At 29.9% G+C, this 27,516-nt stretch overlaps 1 protein-coding gene across 1 annotated transcript in view; it reads left to right on the top strand.

Moving 5' to 3' along the window:
* Nucleotides 1-27,516, top strand: part of LOC107172933 (uncharacterized) — a 109,128-nt gene that overhangs the window by 69,700 nt on the left and 11,912 nt on the right. Inside the window, exons 3-4 of the mRNA XM_089227282.1 lie at nt 6,544-6,737; nt 22,092-22,624. Of these exons, the coding sequence (XP_089083408.1) occupies nt 6,592-6,737; nt 22,092-22,624 (679 nt within the window). The 5' untranslated portion in view covers nt 6,544-6,591. The remainder of the gene's footprint in view (nt 1-6,543; nt 6,738-22,091; nt 22,625-27,516) is intronic.

Below are 27,516 nucleotides of genomic sequence, written 5' to 3'. Positions count from 1 at the left end.
TGCATTGTGTTCTGTTTATGGTCAGTAACTGCTATAGGTTTACAATTCATTATAAAATATTTTTATTTTTTTTAAAGAAATCAAAACATAAGTAGTTACCATACGTTAAAAAAAATAAGATAATAATGATATTAATCATTACGAACAAATGCTAAATAATTGATATATTTATAGAATATAATTTTGCACGCGAATATTTATTATTTATCATAATAAAATCATCCATTGTAGTTTAATACACATTAAATCATTACGTTATTTTGGAATGGTATAAATAAATTACACTTTTCAAATTTATCTTTACTTCCTGTTTTTGTTTTTTATTTCATCCTAGCAAACCCAAGGAAATTGCAGAATAAGTTTAATATTAAAATGGTTACTAAGGATATTACCCAATCCAAAACATTAACTGATTTGTTGTTACCGTTGTATAGGTAATACAAGATTTCTATTAACATTTTTTAATAAAACATTGGAAATATGCACTTTAAACCTGTAATATTGATTTTAACATCAAACAATATTTGTAGTGCTGTAGATAGAGGAGCATTGAATCTTAATATGTATATCGCTTATTAAACATTTTCATTTTTAAATCACCATCAGTGTTTTGGTTAGTAGAGCGCATAAATGCTAATATTTTTCTATAGAAATTGATCGAAAACCTTGTACGAAAAAAAAAACGCTGAACTTAGCGTTTTTCTCCGACTTTTTTCCTATACGGATTGTCGATGAATACGTGGAAATCTAACGATGTGTAGTGATCAGAATAACCTTTAAGCCGGTAAAATTATTTCCACTGCATTAGAATTTATTACCAACAGATCGAATATAAGCCGAGCGCGTTTGATATTGAAAATCTTCTACGTGAATGAACCGATTATGCATGGCCATTTCTACTTCCTCGTCCTGTAAGATAGAATCAAAGACCAAATAGCGATTATTATTATCCGTTTTTTTTTCGTTCCATGTTGATGTAGGTACTATTATAATATATGTGTGTATTATATACTAATAAATTACTAACCGATTATTTTTTTTTAAATTTATTTTTTTACATAGGTACCTATAATTTTCTTGTAAATATCTAATCTTGTACGGTAATAAAAATTATAGTATAGTTTTATAAATTGTATGTTACTTTCACAGTGACGTGCCTGGGGTGATTACTCATCTTCAGATTTTTTAAACATGTTAAATTATTCACCGTATTTTTCACTTGATGCGGATCATTATACTTCCTTATCTTTAAGATAGGATTACCAATAAAAACTAAACTATCGCGATGTTATCAACATTGTTATGCGAGTAATCACATGCAAAACGAATGTTCAAAAAAAAAATATCTACTGTTATTTAATGAACAAACATTATCATATACTTGGATAATGGAATAAAAAACACCATCATTTTGACAAATATGGCCATTGTTTATACATATTATGAATAAAACCGAATTATTAAGGTTTCTATCTGTGCTATTTTTTGTAGTGGACGTGTTTTAATACGAGAAAACTAATGAGATATTTATAATTTATAGATTTATATAGATTATTCTCGTAAAAAAATCATAAGAAAAAATAAATATAAAAACATTTATAATTTACCCATCAGGTTTTCTGAACAGCATAAATGCTTAAATATATTTCATTAAGCGCATAATAAATATTAATCAATTTTGAGATGATTATACTTATCGACAACATGTTTTATTTTTAGAATCACAAAATTACATAATTTGGTCTAAGCTTCTTATTCTTCAATAATTCTAAGATCTCTGACTCTTATTTATTTAAGTACCTATAACGTATCTCATACAAATTTAATGTCTGTTTAATGCATTCCCAAAATAAAATTTTTTTTAACACGGCACTATGGGTAGGCAAAATAGGTACACCTCATCGTAACATTATTTTTAATGCATTTTCATTTTTAAACATAATAATATGAATTATGATTACACAATATAATATATAATGCAAAGTAATTCACCAAGTATGCTCACCCCTTATATCTATTGATAATGCATTTATTCAAATTTTGAAATTCGTAATTTTTTATAGTGCTCAGACATAATTTAAATTCCAAATACTTAGATTTTGATTAACAATTTATAATAAAACGGTGTTTTTCAACGAATAAAAAAAGTAATTTGTATCTCCATAGTATACTGTTTACATTAATTTAAAATGTAAGTGTACAAATATTTTGGTTTTAAAATTTAAAGTTTATTCAAAAATTTTAAAAATCGGAGTTATAATATTTATATTATTAAAGGGCGAAGGGAACATTTCGTAATGCACCATAAATTACAATGTATATAAAAAATAATTTCTGCAGATCTGGCTGTATCTGTTTGGATGTACAGAACCATAACGGATAGATGTATGATAATAATAAAAATAATATAACCATGATATACAAATAATTACATTGTAAAACGCACACATTTGTTCTATATGATTTTTATGGACAATTAATGGTTTTTGTTTCGATTTTTATCAATATTAGCCATTATATATATATATATATCATAAAAGTTTCATACCATATACATATATACCCACAAATTAGTTTTAAATCATAATTATAGGTAGTATGATGCATAAAATTCAACGAGCACCGAACTTTGCCTCTAATTTATAAATTACGATGAAAATATTTTAGTCATTAAATGTATTTAGAAACAATAAACCGGAAGTTTAGGTGTAATAAAAGAAAATAGTTGTTTAAAGTTTGTTTACCCACTTTTGAAAATGAATTTAAAAAAATATTTGAAACATACAAAAGCACTTGACGTGCAATAGATATTGTATAACCAATTATAATATTATGAAAATGTATTAGCAGTATGCCATTAAAACGGAATTATTAATTTTAGCCACGTTAAGATTTGATTTTTTACCAATATTGTTTAACACATTTGCGCCTGTTTTCGATACATACAATTTCATACGGTGTTATAACTTAATAAAGCAATATTGTACGTATAAAATATATTTAGATCTAGTTTTTCTATAGCTTATTACTTATAAAATATAGTTATAGAATTTACAAATCGTTCTGTATATATCTCATGAATTATCGTAAAAAATATTTATTTCATACCCGTAAAATATACATAAAAATTAAACTGCGGAAAACATAGTGTATGCGATTGGTATTTGCGACAACTTCTATCAATAATACAATAATAAATCGTATTTCAATTAACTGGAAAATACATTTTTTACAATGACACCGTTTTGCGTAATCTATTGCCATTGATCGATATCTTATCATATCACTGTTATGGAAGTTTTTGGAGTCTCGGTAACAATGAATTCCTGTAAATACAAAAATAATAGTTTTTATTTAAATTATATAATACCACTTTGCAAATACTTTTGTTCGTAAATCAAAAACTTTTTAGCTCGACATGACATTTTAACATAATATTATATACCACAAATTAATTTATTTTTTGTTTTTTATTTTTATGTCTTATTTCGTATAAAAGGATTCTATTTTCACACTTCGATGTACATACTATACCTATATTAGATCGAGTTAAATTATTTGAAAACATATATTAGCACACGCTATATTTATGGTTGTTTGAAATTGAAATTGAAGCTAAAACGTTACAGTATGTGAAATAGAATCAAAACCGTATTATTTTCTTATACTATCTATCCTAGCATATTTTAAAGATTAATGTATTGCATGATGCTATACGAGTATTTAATATTTTTATAGATCTGTGGCTGTTATGTTTTTAATTTCATTAAAGTCACTGTAGAAAACTTCTGTTATTCCTGAGAAAATAATAATCTATTCCAGTCTAAAATATATCGATGGTATTTAATCTGAAAGCTGCAACGATGACTTTCGTTATATACGTTACTAAAAAGAAAATCTTGGTATAATACTTTTCCTGAAACATTCGAGTACAATATTGAACCTATAATACTTAGTATAATATGCATAAAAGAGATACATTTAAGTGTAACATAACGCTTTAATTATTTTCCTAAAAAAAAATCTTTGAATTTGCTTTTTAATAATTTTCTGACAGTACCTACCAGCTACGTGAAACGCACATAAATACATTTGTTCCGGGATTATGCATTATCCAGTTTCGACCATTTGGTTCGTCTAACAAAATTACTAGGCTTATTCACACAATGTGTAATGGTATATTATTATAATTTAAATACACCAAGAAATAGTAGAAATTTGGGGTAATTTCGAGAAATGCGGTAGTGTTGAGACATTTGACGTCAGATGCGTTCAAAATTGCTGGAATCGACGCGTCCACGTCAAATTTACTTCAGATTGACTCAAAAACGTCTTGTAACTCGTTGCAATTGTATTATAATATTATGTATTTCATTATGTGTATTATACGAGTGTGCCCATGTCCATATGAATACGAGAATATTTTAAATGCACTCGTGTTGGTATAAATCGTTTTCGAGGCATATGCTCATAGTAGTAAGCTGTAGTGACCATTGTTATTAATTAGATATACGAACGCTCGTTTACTATGAATGGGTTCTTAATGACGTCAAACTTGAATATTTTATACAATATTATTGTTGCTATAATATAGGTGCAGCCATGCAAAACGTTACATTTCTTTTACTAGTTAATAATATTGTAATGCAATACAAATGTGAAAAAGTTAACATTCTAAATCCTCCATTGATGACATACCGCTAGAGTTATTACTACTTGACATATTATCATGACGTAAGACGAAGTTATCGCTAAAAATTCAAGAACTATGTTAAACAGATTTCATAGAATAGTGTAGAATATCATAAGTATATACCATGACTGCGATTTGAAAATATTTTAACTCCCACTCACATTTCAATATTATTTAAACATTAATCGTCCGGATTTTTTATTCTCTTGCTGAATAATAGTTAGCCCTTTACCTATACCATAATAGGCATAATATGCTATATCATAATAATTTTTTACGTACTAAAACTATGTTTGTTAACAAACAGATTTCACATATATCGTTATTATTTAATGAGGCAATTTAAAAACCAACCGTGAAAACTCAAAATAATTATTTTTAATTAGAACAACATACTATTTTCAAATAAACATAGCAGTTGTAATTTTGTTTATTTAAATTTAATTCGACGATGGTTACTTTTAATCTCTACAAGAGCGGAAAATGTATAGGGAGTATAATGAAATTCGAATAATAGACTGTAATGTAATTTAGCACATAGATTAATGGTAATTACTGTTACAATCGGTGCATGCCATCGGCAATCAATTTCAAAACCCATTTTTGTTTTTGTTTTATTCAACGCGTGTTTGAATAAGTTGAAGGTATAACCACTATATTATGCGTATATGTGTGAATATAACTAATTCAAACCCTTTTTGTTTTGGATTTCAATTTCGTTGTATGTGAAGTTTAAAAAACCCAGAAAATGTTTCGGTGAAAGAGAGAGAGGGACATCATAATTACTATTAACAAGACATGATAATACTGTTTATACGACATATCGTTACCTATGCAATGAAATTTATTTCAAACATTACAAATGTTTTGAGGCACACTGCTCGGTGACTTATGTTGTATTGGTCATAATATTTTTATGAACACTGTTTTACAAGAAATATAGGAATGTATTCCGGTGAGTGAGTGAGATTAAAGATTAACATTTTTATTTTGTTCTACTATAAGAAATGAAAAAATTAAACGGTTAACGCCTTCATATCTTTCATTGTAAAAGGTACCTACAGTATCATATTATAATTTAAATGTATTCGATGGAACACGATCAATAACGAATTCAAGTGTGTGAACAGCAGTTGGAATTCATCAAGCATAATGTTATATAGACTATAGAGCACACCGACCCAGATTATTATGTTATATTATATTATAGTCCTTTACTTATAATATGACGTATATAGCTAACTGCGGTATACTTACACAAGTGAAGATTGCTGCTTGTGCTGCAGTTGTTACCACGCCACGTAGTCTGGTATCGAAATGTAATATATTATATTGACGTAGTATTTTATCATAACAATAAAATTGTAGGTCTACGGCGAAAGCAAATAGATATAGTTTCGTTACTAAACTCTGATTGCTCGCATCGCAGGTTTTGAAATTATTCGATATCGGATTTTCAAACATCTAAGCACGTAGCTGTCATTCTTGTTTCAAACGTATTTATTTCAAAAAAAATTCAGATTTTTAATGAAACAATATTTTTCACGGAGACTCGTGTTTTTAAATGTTTTCAAGTTAATTGATCTCAAATAATGGGTTTAACTATAGGCAAATAGAACTTATCCGAGCCGTCGGTGGTACTTCACGAAATTACAGCGTGCGCATTTCTGTATATTTGATCGTCTGAATAGGAGAAAAATAGAATAAAAAATAGAATAAACTTAAAATCTCGACAGATAACCGTTGGCTTTTGTCGTCCATATATACAATCGCCCTGTATAATATTATATAAAATGTTAATAATGACATTAATGATATTCAACGTCCGTTTGTCGGTTGGTGTTTTGCAGGTCACGAGGTCGTTGCGAGCTATGCCGTAGCGGCGGTGCGGTGCCGGAATGACAAACAGCCCTGGGGCTTACCATGCCGCCGCCGCCGAAAACAACCGTAACATCGGTCACGCAGCTGCAACGTCTACGTCGACGACAGCGCAGGGACGCCGCAGTCAGACCGACGCTTCTCACTACATCATGCCAGCGGACCCGTAAGACCTTTTTCGTAACATCGTTATTTTTTTTTCACCACAATCTCACACGCCACATAGCCTGTACCTGCGCTTTTTTTTTTTACCAAGAACTACGATGACGATAACGAAATCAATAAATTTATAAATACATTAAAACGTAGGAAAAAATAATAGCTATCAGAAAAAAAGTCTGGCAAATAAATCCGTCATTAAATTAATATAACATTAATAATTATATCACAGCGTGATGTATAGGTATAATACGGTAATACGTGATGTTACGCACGAACACATATTGATGAACGTATTGATGTTTTAACAAATACCTAAAATATTGCGTGATAAAATAACTAAAAAGCTCTACATTTTTTACCGTAATTTAATGAAGTAATTATTTTATTGCAAAATAATAATATGTAGCCACCCTTCTTATTCTCGTCATCACCATCGATTCGAAACGTATTTGTTTCGGCTAGAACTGGAGAGCATTATATTGTTAGAGTACGTACATAATGAGAGATTTGGTGGCAATGGGTAGGAAATCCAGCAAATCATAATGGGGTTATTATTTTAATTATTCAAAATCAATGTTTGTTCAACCTAACTAAAAAAAATTACAATAACGATGAAACCGAAACTCTTAGGATAGAAGTAAGTAAATATAAAATTACGAATATTAAAATCAATTACTTTAATAAAAGTTCCGATGTGACGGTTTAATCGACATAGGATATTATTTACGATTTTGACCCTCCCTCTAGTCCAAGTATACCTACATATTATAGTGTTATAGAGTAAAATAAATACACTTACGTGTTCTAGATCAGTGTTTATCCCGAGCAAGTTCCATAGAGCTGTTATGCATCGTTATTTTGCTGCAAGATAATTTTGTTCACCTCGCGTGGATTTTTCTCATTCGATATCGTATTATATTAATGGTAAATATTTTTATTTGCTTTTCGTTTGATCGGCAAGGCGTTAAGAGTTTCAGAGGACTACATTAGTAAATTGGCCAAAAACATGCCTTGGCCATGTTATAGATAAAGGCTACCTGTGGGGGGAGGGGCTCAAATGGGTAGTTAGTAGGGTAACATACATGAAATGCTGAAATTTTGAATCGTTTATATAGTTAACGTTTGAAGCGAATGACGCGGCCGTTTACGCATGGATGAATGCAGCGAATCGATAAAAATATTACTCGATCGAGCAGAAGAACAGAGAGAGATTTTGTCACTATAGTACAGCGCAAGCTCCCTCCCCCCTCGACAAAAAAAAAAAAAAAATGTTTTCGGAATGTGATTATCGTTTTAGTTAATATTATCATATGCATTTTCTAATATAAATATGTATACATATACCCTCGTGAATCCACATCAAATCGAAGAGTGGATAAAATGACACAATCGTAAAAATTTGAATATCAATTCCAAAAGACGAACGACTTGCGACGACGAGAAGAACGAGAAGAGGTGAACCCAAACGGACGACGTGAACAACTCTTTTGCTGAAAAGACACCTTCGAACAATCGTGTCCTGTATAATTGTCTCGGAACATTAATAAATCGAAACTATAATTTACCATCGGGGATGTATAATTATATCCGCAATGACAATCGAGAACTTTTGCGTTCACTCGATTCGACTTACACGTCAACTTCTCCACGGTACACGTACCTATAGGAGGCCATAATATTAGTAATAATAATATTGAAATTACAACAATTTAATATTATTATTATGATGGTGATACCACAAAATTGTTTTTGTTGTTGTTTACCACCCCGTTTATTTCTATATATTATTTATGTCTGTGGTTTCGGATAAACTTTATTTTTATTTTCTACGTCGACCCTCTTCAAAAATTAATTCTTGTGACGGCCGAATAGGTGTATATGCATTTATATTGCTGGCGGAATAGAGTTGGGTCCTCGAGACCGGTATGAAAGTCACACTATAGAACCTTGATGAGCTGTGGGTCAAGTACGTGGATTCCGCTGTCATGTGTGTTTTTACTCCGTAAATTTCTGTTTTACTATGTTTATTTAATATTAACAGCAATGAAAAAAATCCTTAGAAACGTGTCTGAGTCACGCACATCGGATACGATGAACACGGAATGGTGGCTTAGTTTGAGCAATGATCATCGTACATTCTTAAGGCGATGTATATCATACAGATGCGTTTAACTATAGAAGCTAAATATTACTATAATGATTCGATAGAATTAAACCATAAGCGATTAAACTTATCGCTGAGATTTTTTTACTACGATACGTATGCTATAGTTCCGATTATCGCTTTAAATGGAAGCACTGCCGATGTTCTTAAAATATCATGTTAAGGTCAAGATATTATCATTTTTTCCCCTCGAGTTTAATGGACTTTTAAGACCATGCTGTCTCACAACCAATATTTTATCCATATCTGTCCGAACTTAGATTGTTCCAATTATAACTCTCCCTAAATGTTGGAAATCCTTTTTTTAAGACATCTTCCCAGAGCATTCTCCGGCCTTTCAAAGGTTTTTTTCCCCATCACTCAACGAATTGTGGTTTCTGCCAGCATTGCTAGCCCATTACTATCTTCCTATGTAGATAACTTTCAAAAAGTCAGGCAAAGTATGCTATGTTGTTAGCTCTATATTGTTTCTTCATCTTCACTTTCTGTTATAGTATTACCATTGACTAGGCAATAAATTCTTTGTACAATTTTTTTCTTTGAAAATTAATGAACTTATATTTGTTCATTTTTCTTAGCATTCAACTTTTATTCTCATACGAGTCATAACTGGTCGTATCTGAAGAGACGCATATAGCTGTTTTTCATTCATACCCTGACAATGCCCGTGACTATGGAGCAATTATTTGAGTCCATATACATATTGTAAAATTTATTTCCCGCTTGAATTCTTGCAGCTACCTCTCGTTTGTTGTTTCATTATTTTCAGTTTATATTTGTGTATATCATTATAATATGCGCGCTGTAAAATCCCGATTATAGGTAACACGACATTTTGTAGTTGGTTGTTTTGCAAATAAATCTCAAGCTTTATGCTGGGTAGTTTATATTACAATACCTATATAGGTGGTCAGTGAACGCGCAGTCGTAATGTATAGTATCGTAATACGAATACGTTTTGGATTAACTTTCTTCAATGTTTAAACAAAAATGTTTGATAATTAAATGGACTGTATTTTACTTTGAAATTGAGTGTTTAATTTGAATATACCAGGGGTAACCACGAGCCACATGCATAAATACAATGATATAAAGAACCAAAATGTTTATAAATACATTTTATAATTTTTATGATTTTATCTTATTTTATGGTTCATAAGTAAATATTGTTTTTTTTTTTAAATACGCAAGCCGCAAATTGGCCATCTCTGCAATTTACGTTAGTATACAACGTTCGAACGACCATGGTGGACGAATGAACGGCAAACACATTGTCATTTAGACTGCCAGTTATATAAATGTTATCATGGATCACAACTATAGTGATTAATATATATATATAACCTGCCTAACATATCACATACTTCAAAATAATAATATCATAATATACGAGCGTAAAATACTGATTATACGTGACACTTGAAGTCAATCGTTTGGCGAATAAATGTCGAACTTTATTCTAGGCCGTTTATATTACAATACTTATACAGGCGGTCAGTGCAAACACAGTCAATAATATATATTATAGTATCGTAACGAATACATTTTTGAATTTTGTTCTATCTGTTTTTAAACACAGTACACCAGCTATACCATAAGCCGATAAACGCAGTAGACATTTGCAAGCACAATAATATATAATATATCATCTGCTTTTACGTTGCATTAAAACGCCCGCGGAGCTTAAACGTCGATTATGTTTTATTTATGCAACTTAAACACCGTGCGACAATATAATAATATCATGTTGCCATGACGAGCCCGACATAAGCACGATTTATATGGGACAAAAGGTATCAAAACCAAAATCGTAATAAGAAACAATATGATATCACGAAACCCTCAACCAAATAGTTCGGTTTGGTTTATATATATATATATATATATGTATATGCTTTGTATAAAACTATGAAAAATAATAAAATTTAATGACCCAAACGAGAATAACAACAACAATACATGTATCGTAGGTATAACTTTATTATTATATATGGCGTAAGTACGTTGTGTTGGAGTTACACGTATATAAAATTTAATGAGATATCGTAAAAAAATAGAAATCCAAAGTTGTATCAATATGTTTTTGAGGTGGCTGGAGGGAAGTTGATACGGTTACAATGAAAAGGATAATAGCGTAGCGAAATATTAGTTTAAAAAAATAAAAGCTCTTATACTGTGTAGGAACTTTTTTTTTATAGCACGTTCTCAAGAAGAACCGTACTGAATACAAACTAACACTAAGAGAAATTCAAATACTTAAAAAGTTATAATCCCGTTTTCGTAAGATTATAATAGTATATAGAACGTAACGTCTGACATTAAATTCCGGGTTAACAAGTTGTTTAGTTAGGATTTAATGATTTAAATATTGTTAAATAAAGTAAAGTTTCAGCATTTGAGATTAAGCTTGTTCATTTTTCAAAACACTTAAAGCATTTATTTTCAATCATCAGGATAATATACGAGTTTAAAATGATTTAACTCTTTTCGTTATTATGTGAAATATAATTTATGGAACATTTTGAAATTATAGCAAAATATTAAATCTAAAATCTAAATATTAAATATATACATAATATATATATATATATATATATTTTTTTTTTTAACCGTAGATCTTGTTCCTGTTCCATGAATAATATGTTTCGAGTGTAAATACACATCGTAATTTTATTGTTTAGGTCCTAATTTCAGTACCTAATGGATATAATTTTAGTTGAAAGATAAATCATTATTCCAATAGGTACCTATATGAAATAATAATGCATAATTCTAAGACTAGCATCTATAGTGAAACGTCCCTTTCGGACATCTCTGAATAGCTGTTAAAGGTTAGAACAAAATGAATCCTCTGAATAACGTACACCTGCGAATAATGGATACAATTTCAGTAACCGATAGTTGTTGGTATTTAAAGATTATAAACAGTGTGTACATTGAAATTTTTATGTACATAGGTAGTTTCTGCTTGCCAGCTGCACTCCTCAATAATTTTTGAAATTTTTATTATTATTATCTTTATATATATAATTCTATTGCGTACGTGGGTATGTCAATGAACTTTTTTTAAACGGCTGGACTGATTTAAATACATTTTTTCGTATGCCTTTGAGTGACGCTCTGGATGGTTTAGATTCACAAATCATCACGAACAGATTAAAATAAATTCATTAAAAAAATATATAAATGGATTTCTGTCTGTTTGTCTTTTATGCATTCTTAAACGGCTGGTCGATTGCAATGAAATTTGGTACAGAGATATATTAGATATATGAACAGAAGATGGGCCAAGGCAAAAAGTGGATGGTTGCTTATTATTATTATATATTTCTTCTTATTTAATGTATTATTGTTATAAAATATATCCCTGAATTATTGCTAATAAATATGCGATCGATGAATCAGTACAATGCATCACACTGCCAAATAATTTCTGTAAAATATCAATAACGAATAAAAATTTAATGGATAACATTTTTCCAAATCTAACACTTATTACGTCAGTAGTGAGTGGCTCATTGCACGAGCTATATTGGTGTAAATACCTACAATCAATAACACCATTCTAAACGAAATTCCAGGAAATACGACAATGTAACAATAACCCATATATACCGTAATGAATCAATACAAAGTTGTCAAATATCCAACTGAATTCTTAAATTCACTTGATTTGTAAGGCACATACACAAAAAACCTACTCGATTATAAACATTTACGAAAAGTCTACGAAATATACCAAATACCAATTCGTATATTATAATACACTTATATATAACTTTAACGGACTTTTAAAACATCCCGTTTAAAAATTATTAACCAGGAAAAATATTATTATCAATATAACTAACGCATCGATATGTCTCTGTCACACACTGCTTAAAGGGAAAAGGGTTACTCACAAATTAATGTGATGTATTATTTCTATACAATACGGCATGGAGTGCATAGACAGCTAGCTATTATATTATGTCGGAACACGTGGTAACAATACGACCTGTATTTACGCCGTTTTGTAGGGCTATGTACGCGTATGACAGAACATCTAAGCTATTTACGTAATGAAAATAGATTCAGTCGAAACAAAACCGAAATGAAAAATAATAATAATGATAAAATAATATATAACAGACGTACAATACGAGCAAAATCGTTTGGCAACCAGCCCTGAAGCCGCTACGACTGACCTGCCGCGACGACTCGTGCCAGGGTTACAGGTCCGGATGTTTCTACACGTTTTCATCTTTTATTTTCTTTGAAACGACCTAGTTTCGTATTTTGAAGTCGTCGTCATCGAATACAGACTATAACAGCTATAACGCTTGACGCATGAAAAATATGTGCGGGCGCGTGTGAGCGGAAATCCGGAAGTCAACAAACAGCCTTTGCCTCGACGACTCCGTGATCGCGACTCGTGATACACGTCCTCGCAAGTCACTCGAGGTGGAATTAATGGAGGTTCGTCAGCGTTTCATGGTGGCAGATGTTGAGACGCGCTAAAAAATTTTCCATTTTGAGCGCGTGACGTAATGGGCACGCTGTAATAACTATAACGATGTAATATATTACACAATCTAATATGAACAGTATAATAACGTATTATGTGTAGCACTCCTTATTGTGCATAGTATAATAATACACACACGCCTAACTCCGGGTCCAGGTTATCCGCACACTCACCGTACACTCTTTCGCACACACAATGAGCCGATTTACATGTGACCTAAAATCCTCGGACCTTTGCAGCGCGAAAACTGTGAGTGTATAACAATAATATTAATGGTAACAACATCATCGAGAAAGGCGACCTGCGTCCGACAAAAATGACCATTAACTATACATATATATGTATATATATATCCGGTGACGTGGCGGGGTGCAGTTCAAAGTCAGGTGCAGTTATAATCTGAACAATATACGAGAGTGGGTATAGTCGCATGTTATAACATTTAATGGTCTGTGTGGCTGTATGCGTTCCACCTACACCACCACGTTCTAGGTTTTAGGTTTACCTACTATTATAAGGACACGTACCTAGGTATATAGATAGATAACTGTTTTACATGCGATTACATCGATATAATATCATTATTCGTATAATATTGATATGTATAATGTATATAGGCTGCGCGTTTAGTATTATGGGTATAGTGTGTTCAGTGCATGCTGGGTCGTATACAACAGCTCTCCGAATAAGCGCCACCCCACGGCGTTGTTTGGCCGTAGCGAAAATGTCCTATCTTCGTCTGGTCTTATTGTCTTACCCACACGACTATAAACAACATATTATTGTGAATAGTTATATTATATAAGTTATCTATACCAACGATGACTCTATAACATGGGCGCTGTCTCTTGGCCCATTTTTATAATATCCTGCGAATACCTATATTTAGTATTTTTTATTGGTATAAAAAATAAAGAAAAAACAGTTATTAAAATATTCGAAATAAAATCACAAACGATAAATTATATGGTTCTATACTTTGGTAATATGTATGTGTTCGTAATTATTAACAGGTACCTAATACCTAAATCAGTTTTTGTATTTGCGATTAACTACTGCGTATGGTGGTATTTAGCTAATAATACAACAAAATTGAAAATACAGAGAGAGGTGTCAAAAATGTATAAATGGCGATGTATCATAAATAATAATAATAAATTATTACTATTAGTCTATCAGTTCGAACATAAGCTAGTAAAAAAAAAAAAATTATAATAAACAATACATTTTTTTATCTATAAAATTTTACAAGTGTAATTTATAGTATTATATACATGCAGTATGTAACAAAATAAACGAGAAATACGTGTACTATAGTTTATTGAAAACGCTATTTTATGCACATGGTGCTTATTTATATTAGCATACATAATATAGTAAATTAATGCAGCTTATAGTTTATGGCAAAATTAATGTACGGATAATAATGATTACACAAGCGATTACTGATAGCAATTTGTGACAGATGACTTTGAGCAGTACCTACACATTAAATTAATTTTTCTTTACACCGTTATTAGGACTATAGATAGTCAGAGATATTGGTATATTATGAGATGGAATTCATCGTTTTACGAAAAACTTCCTAATTACGTGGTTAAACATGATAAACGTAGCACTTCACTCCACGAGAAAATTGTTACAATCCTGTACCTATATGTATAGTACCTATTCATATTTAGTCCTTTTCATTTTTCATTGCACTTCATATACTAATATTAAGCAATATCTTAAATAAAAATAAGTCTCTGCCTATTACTACAGTAATATATTGATACCCAAATGTTCAATGATAATAAATCTATTTTTATATTGTTTTTTTTTTTTATAATATCCATGATTTTCGAACACATTGAATCTGTAAAAACGTCATTATATTGGTTATTGTTCCAATAATTGTATTTTAAATTGTGAATCTATCTTTTTTATTTATTTATAACAATAATAGATCTTTGTCAAACATGCGGAGAATTGTTCACGGTCAAACATATAATTTGTCACTGCTGAACTTCAGTAACATAAGAGCCAAGCTTAAACCATTTTAACTTATTGTTGTATAATTTCATGAACCAACAACCATTGCAGCTTTAATCGAATAAAAAATAATAATATTATATCCCTTTAAATTTAAATCAGTTATATCGCTTGTGTACATCATAGATAATTAATTCAAGATATAAGTACTTTTTTTAAATTTATATTTTTATGATAATTTAAAAATCAAATCGAGATTTTGTGAAGTTTTAAAATCTATATTATAATTTCAACATATTTTTAACTAACTTTTATATAGAATATTATAAAATATCGAATTATAATGCATTATTCAAAACTTAAAACGATAAAATAAAAAAATGTTCACACATTTATATAAAATTCATAACAGGATGGTTCGTTATTATAATTTTTTTTCTTTGCTACAGTAGTAGAATCGACAAACGTTTCGAATCCGAAAATATTTATTATGGTAATAATGGAGCTCGCTGAGTAAATATGAAATACCATTATAATATAATATAATATATAGGTGTGGGTAGTTTGGAATTCATTCTGGTTCAGGTGTTTCACCCGGGCCATTAAGGTGGTTCAGCTCTATTAATTAGTTTTCAAAACGCAATACGGAACGGCAGAGCTGTATTATATACACAGTAATAGTATATTATAACTTATTTAAGAGCGTAGACACTCACACATACCCTTTCACACACACACGTACTCGTATATATACAAGGTAATTCATTTTAAGTCCATTCAAAATTTATTATATGGCATGGTAATATTTGAAGTAATTATAAAAAATATTAAAAAAAATACTTTCATTATTATCATTACTTGTGGTTTCTTTAAAATTATTTGTAGTTCTTTACCTAAGTGATTATTTGTACAAAAATGTATTTTAAAAAATGGCTGTACGCTGTACGGGTTTGCTAGTTTCAATGTGGTACACGTGGACTTGGATACTTATAAACTACGCTTAGAATCATAAACAAAAGCGTACAGATGAAATTTCCCACAAAGCAGACTCTACGGAGAAATGGAAAACCATAATGCATGCACCCCGTATGCAAAAATACATAAATGGATACATGTTTATTAGCAGTAAGAATTGCAATTTTTCACTTATGTAACTGTATTTAAACATATCAAATCTTAATACATCATGTACATTTTGTAAATCCAGTGCGTAACTTAAGTACCTATTGTAAATTTTGAAAGGGGACACGATTATGCGTTTTTTCTTATTTATAATTATCAATAAGAAATGAGAACCTAGAAAATAGAATGACTCAAGATGACCCATCAAAAATTATTACACGGTTATTGTTTACTGTAATAATAGACATATTTTAGTTAAACTAAATATTTTAATAACTCATGAAATATTATATTTAAAATATTAAAATTAGTAATTTCATTATTTTAATCTTTTAATCTATAAATGTATCTAAAAATATCAACTACCTAACATCCTGATAATATAATTGTTATTTTTAAATATAAATAGAATATTTAATATTATGTACAATGGAGCATTCTAGATATAAATTAACGTAAATGGAGAAGGTATAACGTTTAACATTTAAAAATACGCTGATTTGCATGCTGAGAAATTAATATTACATTTTCTAGCGTAAATTAGCTGAATAATCCAGAAACGAAGGAAAAAAAACTTTAAATTGTTAAAATTTCCTACCTAAAAATTGATAAGTAACCACGATAAAATATACGTGCACCCTCTATCCTCATGGCCCAAATTGGGAATATAATGATTATATGGCATCTAGGGATAGATGAGGGTGTTTGCAACAACTAAATCTGTAAAAAAAAAATCGTGGAATTATTCATACACCTTACCGAAAAACTTGAAAATTTAAATGCAATGTGTGTCATCTTCTTTCTTCCTCACACCTGGCCAAAAAAAATGTGGGAACCACAGTGGGGATTTGGCATTTGAGGAAGATAGGGTAGTATATATTTGCAAAAACTCATGATCTGTGATAAAAAAAATTCGTGGAATTATTCAAATAACTCTCTGAAAAACTGAACATTGAAATACAACGTGTTGCCTTCTCCTCCCCCTCGATACCAAATATTAAAAAAAAAGTTGATGATATGACACTTTTAAGGGTTAGATATTTTCAACGATAAAATTAAATAATCGTTAGTTATTCAAAAGTTTCATTGGAAAAATTAGATGAAATGTGCACTCCCTCCCCCCCCCCCCCCGAGTCGTTATTTTGAGCCAAAAACAGGAAAGGGACACCGCGAGAACACTCAAAATACTTGGACACGATGCTCGTAAAAATATTATGCTTTTGTGTGCATTATATTATATCAAAAAAAAAAAAATAATATTATTATTATATGGTGGTCGCCGAGGTTTGGTGAGCGCAATAAACGAGCGACGCTCTCGGAACATACGACGCCACAAATTAGCTAATGGCCGTACTTCTATAATTTGATGTTTTTCAATTACCTTATACTACTAATACTACTACAGAACATAGAAGTATCCTTCAGTATGAGATCGGTGGTTACGGTTTGGTAGTATACATGCAGTTTCGAAGGTTTCGTGTGGTTGTAGTCGTATAGGACGTGACCAAAATAATTTTATTACTCGTTTGTTTTAAGAAAACCAAAATGAGATTTTATAGTCTACCCATATCCCTTGTATTTCACAGTGAGCTACACACACACACACACACATACAGATTAACAGATTATATTAAGTAAGGCTTCCACGATACGGTCGGTCTCGGCTGCAGTCTGTTATACTAATGTATAAATCATTTGATATCTACCTACGTTTTACGACGGGTTGGTTGATTAATTATTTGTTTCTTTTTCAATTAATCTCGAAGAACTGAATTTGAATAATGCAGCGCATTATGTAGAAAGCAAATAACACAGCTCCACACTTCTCCGCAGTTATGTTTACAATATTATTGAAAAGCATCGACCCAAACTATATGTATATTAGATATTATACTACAGTGCATATTATATAATATAATAATGTACACTCTAAACGTTAGAGTCTAACGTATAAATATAGTTATAGTCCTTGAGTATATTATTAATTCTAAGCAGTCAGATAAATTTACATATTTCATTGGAAAATGTGTTTGCATTACCGGTAAATTTTATTTCAACGTTTTAACAATATTTTAGTTGGAACCAATGACTTTTATTTCGTTTGAACTATGTGCATAAATAATGTCACACAAATATTTGCCAAACCAACATGATATTTCCATCGGATTTCCTCGTACAGCCGTCGTACATACCGCTTAAAGTTTATACGTTTCTTCTCCTTACTGTATTGTTAAACTTTGAACGTTCGTTGTGATACGAGTATCGAAGTATGCACTAATAAGATTCCGATACCTCCTACGAGGGGAGTAAAAGCAATTCTACTAAATTAATAATGTTGTCGTAACATTGTGTTTTAGAAAGTTCTACAGACATACTTGACTACTCATTGTTTTTCGAATAACGGTCTGTGTTTAACAATTACACTTTGGTTACGATCGCACCAACGTTAAGTAACAACCTTAATAATATTGATTACATTTTAATTTAAAAACGAATTTAGACATTTTAGGATCTTTTATACACAATTAATAATTATTATATCGTTTTATTAATACCTAAAACATTGCCTTATGCTCCAGCTAAACGACGTCGTAATATATTTAACGTCAATGTGTCTTTACCTGTAATTATTATGAAAAGTGAATAAACTAAAAATAAACCGACATATTACAATTTTTGTATTCTATGGATTAGCTGCACGAAGAGTTTTTATTAATTAAAAATACATTTTTATGTTCTTGGTTATGACTCCAACTGGCGAGAGGCCATTATAATTGGATTTCGTTTATGAACCAGTAAATTTTTGTGTCACTCAATCTCTTGTCTTAGGTCGTGACTAAAAGCAAGAACGCGTAGGCACGTCAACCCTGATGTGGGTGAGATATTTAATTTTTCGTTTTTGCGTGCCTTTCCACGATTTCAAATTTGTTCCACATTTCGTAACTCACCTATCAACATTCCACTTCTTGTATACTTTTTTTCTCGTTCTTGTTATTTGTCTTTTTAATTTTCTTACACTTCAAACTCTTTTGGTATCTTCGTACCGTTTACGTGTGAAGTTTGTTTTTCATTTTAAATGCTAAACAAATCTCATATTGTCTAACTTCGTATAATGTTCGCCTGCAGTCACCATAGTGACGCTTTTCTACAGTTGTGATTTTTAAAATATAACCGTTTCGCACTGTGATCTGAGATTGAAATAGTGTCACGTCGTTCCATTTAAACATTTCCGAAAAGTCTATTTACAATTTTAATGGTGCAAAATGACAGTTTAAACCGTATTTGCGTATTGATAACAATTTCCCGTACTTGTGTACAATAGTTATGCATCGATACGTTTTACCATTATTTTAACCACTCATTTGGAGAGATCCAATGCAATATTTATAATTCCCTTTTTTGATTAAGCAAGATATTATTATATATGATAAATAAGTCACGTACCTACCTGTTAATTATTAGTTAAATTGGCAAAACAAATAAAGGGTATAAAATGATTCCTAAAACTGTAATGAGTTATTGTCAATCGATATTTCGTGTCATAACAGTCAAATTATTTTTCCCACTGATTAATATGATTCGTGAATCATATTATGTATATTATTACAGTTCAAAAGTTGATTTCAATTTTTTAAATTATGACTATTACTATCGTGTTTAAGAAGTATTGATTTAACAACCTATATGGTAATTATAGATATATTAGATTGAACGGTTGAACTCCTGTATAAATATTTGTAGTGATGGAATATTTTAATTTTATGAAACATTCGAGTAATTGTATTTTTATCATGATGTGTAGTCGGTATATATATATACTTATCAATTCTTACAATAAACCCTAAGACGATCCAAATGGTTATGAGAAAAATATTTATATAATATATATTTTAAATAAACATAAAAAACAATACTTTCTAAAGCAGATGGTATTGCGATACTCTTTATATTAGTTTATTTAGTAATATTGAGATGTCACGTGGTTAAAGAACAAAGTATTAGCCACAGCGGCCACAGGACTATTTATTCTAACACTAACAACTGGAATACAATAGAAATATATTGTTCAAATATGCCTGGATTTACAGTAGGTATGTTATCTCCGTTTTCTAACAAAACATAACTAGATGAAAGTTCCTTTTTTGTTTGCCATACAAAACTTTACGTCCATAAATATTATTTTTACACATTTTACATTTATAAATTTAAAAAAAAACGCTAACAAATGTACTATATATCCGTATATTGTACGTACGTCCCACGGCGATATATGTAATACTTTTACTTCGAAAAGTCTGTTTATTGTACCTATATTATGTATGGTATTGACCAGTGACAAAAGTACCGAAATAATAACTTAAAGGTGGACTACACCAAAAACCGTATATATAATATATGCATGATGTTTAAAAATGATTGGTTTTTTGAGTTTTTTCTTTTTTTTAAGTCTTAATAACGCGAAAGTTGTTAGCATATAATTCTATTAAAATTGTAGTATTATCGTGACGCACCCTAATTGGTAGGTAAAATTTAAATAAGCATAGTTTAATAGGTAACAAAGTTTATTATATCATTTATATAAAAATGTATAATTACAACGACAGTAACTCTTTTTTACATTATACAGGGTGTCCCACAGAGATCTGACATTCTGACAAATGAAATAACTTTTGTTCTAATCAATATTTAAAAAAAAAATTCTTTTAAATATAATTCACAGACACTTGCACTAGATTTTTAGAATACATTTTTTATTTTTTAATACTGAAAATAAAATACTTAAAATTTATAAAAATTTTTTTCGAAATATTCGATATAGCCAATTTGTAAATCTGATTTTTAGAAAAATTTATATGGTAAAAACACTTATTTAAGTCAAATGGCTGATTTTTTACAATTTTTTTAAATATCAATATTTTCGTTAAGTAAATTACGATCTAGTTTATGTTAGAAACTTTGTAATTTCAAATAATAATAAAGTTTTTAAAAATATTTTATAAGAACATTTTTAAATAAGTGCATGTTAAAATCTAATTTTTTTTTGTTGTATTTATTTTAATAATATGTGATGTATAAACTATAAATTACTATAATTTAAACGAAAATATTGATATTTAAAAAAATTGTAAAAAATCAGCCTTTTGACTTAGAAAAGTGTTTTTACCATATACATTTTTCTGAAAATCAAATTTACAAATTGGCTATATTGAATATTTCAAAAAAAATTTATCAATTTTTAAGTTTTTTATTTTCAGTATTAAAAAATAAAAAATAAAAAATGTATTCTAAAAATTTAGCGCAAGTGTCTATGGATTATATTTAAAAGAAATTTTTAAAAAATATTGATTAGAACAAAAGTTATTTCATTTGTCAGAATGTCAGATCTCTGTGGGACACACCCTATATATCGTTGAAATTTTGTCCAAACTCATTAACAACAAAATGTACACTTTTTTTTCGAAATTCACACTTTTTACTCACTTGTTGTTGAATATTCACAGTGTATTTACAGATATGCCTACCAAAAACGGCACATGTGCCCGATGATTAAAAGTGATATTAAAAACACACTGTTTTCGTTCTGTTTCCAGGCACAGTTGTTGTGACCCCGCACCGACCGTGCTTTCTGGCGCCGGCATATGTCTGATAGTGTTGGGCTACACCATGTTCGGCGCTTTCACGTTTATGACGTTGGAAAACGGCGGCCGGGACAGCGTGCAATCGATCCGGGGCGGTCAGCAGCAGCACCCGCAGCCACAGCCTCAGACCCAGCAACAGCAACCACAGCAACAGCAGCACAATCAACCGCAGCAGCACCAGCAACAGCAACAGGAGCACCAGCAACAGCAACAGCAGCACCAGCAACAGCAACAGTCGCAAGCGCAGTACCAACTGGCCCGAAACGACAAGCTCAGGGCGCAGACGGTCGAGAAGCTGTGGAAGATCACCGAAGACCTGAACATATTGTACCGCGACAACTGGACAAGGCTGGCCGAAGAGGAGATCCTCAAGTTCCAGGACTCGTTGATCAGGAAGTACGGGGGTCCCAATCAGACAGACCGAAGACATCGGTGGAATTTCGCGTCGTCGTTCCTGTACTCGTTGACGTTGATCACAACTATCGGTGAGTCCAATAATGTATTGACATACAAAGCCATGGAAATTTAACCTACGTGGAACCTTAAAAAAATAATCTGTTTCTCTATTATACTCCATTTACATCCAAAAAATAATAATGTAATGTATCGATATCGATTCAAATGGTCCTTTAAACATGATATATTATGATGGGCTTTATGATTAAAGTGTAGTGAACCATTAAACTAATCAATATTTATTTTATTATGCATCATGGTATAAATATTATTTAATCAAATTAGATAATATATAAATACATACTATACGTAGATATGTTTGTACTTTTTATGAGATTCGTATAATACAATAATGCTTTTTGCAGTGTATACATATTATTATTATAAAAGGTAGGTAGGTAGGGCATAATAGTGCATAATGAAAAATATATAATAGTTATTGGAAAATAAATAAATATATATATATATCTAAAAATTGAAATTAAAATGCATACAGTTAACAATAAAGGTAATCAGTCTGATGTTATTTAAATTTTATTTGATTGAGGCATCGATCGACTTATTTGTTAATTATTTCAATAGTAGAACCGACATGGAACAAAATAATTAATAACAAGAAAATATCATGTTGTTATACTACACACAGAATAATGAAATTGGTTTGTTTGGATGATTTCTATACACCTACTACGAGTACGTGCGTTGATTTAATACGGTCTCCGTGATTTTTTTACACTTCGAAACTTACAACAGGCAAAAAACGGTTAGGTATTAATTGTTTTGCCTTCAACTCTTGAAGTTTCCGTTGTGCATTTTGAAGTAAATCTTAGTGTATAAGGCAAACGAAAAACCAATTATAATTAAATATTCCATGTGTTATATTTGCTATTAAAATGTAATATTTAGTCAACGAGTTATGTCAAGAACAACACGTTTTTTGTCATAATTATACCAAACAAGTTACGGAGGCAAAAGCACATTTTAACCTTAATTATTCAAAATAGTTTCAAATGAATCGTTTGTAAAAGAGTTGGTACCTACATAAAACGTGGTTTGCATATTATTATGAACGTTTATAATAATTACATAAGTGATATTGTACGTAAATGTGAAAATTATTCTATGTTTTACGCTTTTACCATATTTTGCGACGGCATTGAAATTTTATTATGTTGAAATACACATGCAAAATGTCTTTTTCACTGACACGTGTCAAATCTGGACGCTTTTTCGGTGTCATTCGACGTTAATAAATCATTAATTAACTGCAAGATGTCTCCTTTTGCTGTAGGGTACTACAAATTAAAATATTTTACTGGTCAATGAACGATCTGACAAACGATATCATAATATGTGCATGACATTGATCATATTGATCGCAGTTGAATAGGTACCTAAGTAAATAATAGTTTAAACACTCACTTGGGATAAAGGAGAATTTAACTAAGTATAAAAACTAGGCTAGTGGAACTGTTTATCGAACGTCCAAAATAATAATTTTTATCCATATACTATGTTTTTAAATGGTATTTTAAGGAATAATGAAAAGAGAAATATTTTAGGAATCACTTATAGATTATTTGTTTATTTTAGGTAATTGTCTATATTTTTTTACATTGATAAATAATCGTTTAATTAATCTAACCTAATGAATCTTATATCATGTGGGTACTTTTTATTGTGGAGGAAATAATAATACTTGAATCATCGTTGCATACTTATACATAATGAATTATTAAAGTAAAAAAAATTATAAAACAGAAAAAAAATTAAAAAATAGTTCTAAATCTATGTTATCCAATTTGATTTAGTTGTTTGATGACTATCCGGTACCAGATTTTACTTATATTTTATAAAAATTATGACAAATTGAATTATATAACTATGTGTATATCTTCGTAATAAAATTTGAAAACAATGTCACGTATTCTCATTTATTAAACAGTCTTAGTAATATTAGGCTAATTTAATAATATAAAATACTCCTACACACGTTATAAGATATAATATATTATTATGTGGGCATAGGTATTAAAGATTTAATTGCGTGATGGAATGGCATACCGTCTTGAAATATGTATATGGTTATTTGTAGTTATGAAATAGAATAAGCGCGTGTGTTTGTCATCTCTTAGAATTCAGAATTTTAATTATCAATTATACCGTTCGCAAAGGTCACAACTCTAAGTTTTAAATAAGTCTTGCAATGAGGGTCGTTTCGCGATATGAAGGAAATACAATGAAAAAACAATAATTTATTAAACAAACTACAATTTTAATCAAAGAAATAAAATGGACATTTTAAGTACTACATACATCAGCTTAAAATGTTTTGTATTGATTAGATTTATTAGATATACAGAATCAATGAATAACTGCAGCTACGTGGTATGTCACATTGCTGTGAAAATATAGAAATATTTATTAAAAATGGCTATTAATATTGACATGGTTTTGCAGTTGTGATTAAAATGCTTCATTTCCATAAGTACATAATCTCACGGTATACATAATTTTTCCTGAAATAACACTTGTAAATTATATTTATTTATTAATTAAAATGTCCCATATGTATAGCTCTGCAAGTCAGAGCTTAAGCTATCAAATTATAAAAACTAACCTCAAATTAAGCTGATTTAAAGCAGAAAACTAATATTAATCTATTTTTTTTTAATAATAAATAAAGTTATAAATATTTTCTGAATAGGGTGACATTATTTTTGCATACATGTTAAAAATACTTTTCGAAAGTATTTAAAATAGATAGGTATTCAAATACAAGTATATACTCGAAAAGTAGGTATTCATAATTTTTATCAAATTTTCTGACCTGTATTAAAATATTTAAACATGGATATGGCTAAGATGAATAATTATTTATAAATTTATAATTTAAAAAAAAACATTGATCCGATTGATACTTAAAATTTAAAGCTTATGTCCTAGTTACTATAATAGTATTTAATATTATGTAGTTATTTAAGAAGCAAAAATGTAAATGCTGTTTTCTCATTGTATCCTATATTATACCTAGATGTTATAATTATATTATGTAGAAAGTTTAATGATGTAATAATATGTATTAAGACTTCATAGATATAATATTTTACAAATTATTTTCGTTTTAAATATTTCAAGTATAAAGTATAAAAATAAGTTTTAGAAATATGTTAAAAGTACATTAAAAAATTAAATACTTAACAGTTATAATTTACACAATTTTGTATAAATAAACTCACTATAGGTAATCTAATTATTTGTAACCCTATGCTAACTCATATATATTGTCATCAAATTAATTATTTGTTGGTAGACAGACAGATTCATTTAGTCATAAAATAGTTATTTAATGATTTAAACTAAATTAGACCGAACCATAATTTTTTTGAAATTTTTCAAACGCTCCTTACCAAACAATATTGTGATAACTATAATTTTCAGCGTAATATATATGGGGGATATTATAATATTTATACGGTGTACTAATCTCGAAGTTGACAAATATTACCTATATATTATAATATAATTATGAATATTGCTATATTGTTCATTTTTGAAATTGAAGTTTAATAGACAATTAAAACAAAATAATATTGGAACATTATGCGCTTTAAAATAATTTTGGCTTGAGAAATAAACAATTGCCAAACATAATATATATTATTATGCAGCTCAAACGCATTAATAATTATTTTCTCTCAAATAAATTTTATTATTATTATATACCACCCAAATTATTCAGATCGTTTAACCAGTAATTTCGATTCGTATACGAAACTCGGCGTACCGTCGAACTCAGCGATGTATGTTAGAATGATATTATGATGCTAAAAAACCACATTTTTTTCTCGTTAATTTGTTTGGCGGTGGTGAAAAGAAAAACGTTACTCCATCTTATAGAAACATACGCACATACTATCGCGTCTATACATCATTCGAGTATCTACGCGGTGAGACGTTGCTTTTCTATATTATTCTACATTTTCTTCTCCCTATCACTAACTCGAGTGTATTCAAAGTGCAGTATACATTATATGCTATAAGTATATTATATCGTTGGATAAATTACCATCACGAAAACCAAGCGCATAATAATAATAATATACATAGTGTGCGGCGGGTATTTTATTTTGCTCGCGCACTTGGCGCGTTAATAATTAATATAGGTGCCGTTCAATATTTAAGTTAAAATTTAATTAGATAAAATTAAAATTCTAGCGGTGTTCGCACGTAGAACGTGTGACGTTGTATTCGCCGACAAACAAACAATTTGCTAATCGTAATAACATTAAAACGATAATATATTATACCCCAAAATACGGAACACACCGCTCTAAAATCCGTTCCCAAAACCAGCACCGCCGTATAGCTGAGATGGGTAAACACCGTCTGATGCATTTCTCATTAATCGATTTTCGGCGACCTACCCGCGACTTTAAATTATTGTACACCACTATAATACACTGTCCTCGAATATCGCTCCATGTTTACCATGTTTTCATTGGTGGCCTGATAATATATAATTGTGATGCATCACACGCAGGACAAATCGCAAACGATACACTCGAAACGCCAAGTCAGATAATTCCAATGAATCTCGCCATCGGGTTTAAGTCGTCGTTACGTGACGACTGTGTGTTTTTTAATTTGATTGAGACACTCTGCACTATTGTAGGTACCAATATAATATAAAGGTAGTGTATACTTTTTTCCGCATTTGGCATAACGTCTCACGACGGTGAAAAATGTATATTTATTCTAATAAAATGATATCGCACGTCGTTTTGTATACATAAAGCGTCCTAACTTGTTTCAAAGGCAATTTATTTAATATATAATTTACTATCACCGTGTAAATGTAAACTTTATAATAGTTGTAGCAGAACACTGCACACTTAGGTACGTGTGCGTTTGTGCTTAT

This window comes from Diuraphis noxia, unplaced genomic scaffold (genome assembly GCF_037042655.1).
Source record: "Diuraphis noxia isolate RWA-SAM2 unplaced genomic scaffold, SU_Dnox_SAM2 contig0004, whole genome shotgun sequence".
NCBI classification, from domain to species: domain Eukaryota; kingdom Metazoa; phylum Arthropoda; class Insecta; order Hemiptera; family Aphididae; genus Diuraphis; species Diuraphis noxia.
The sequence above is the reverse complement of the archived record's forward strand: the minus strand, read 5'-3'. Positions and strand labels throughout refer to the sequence as shown.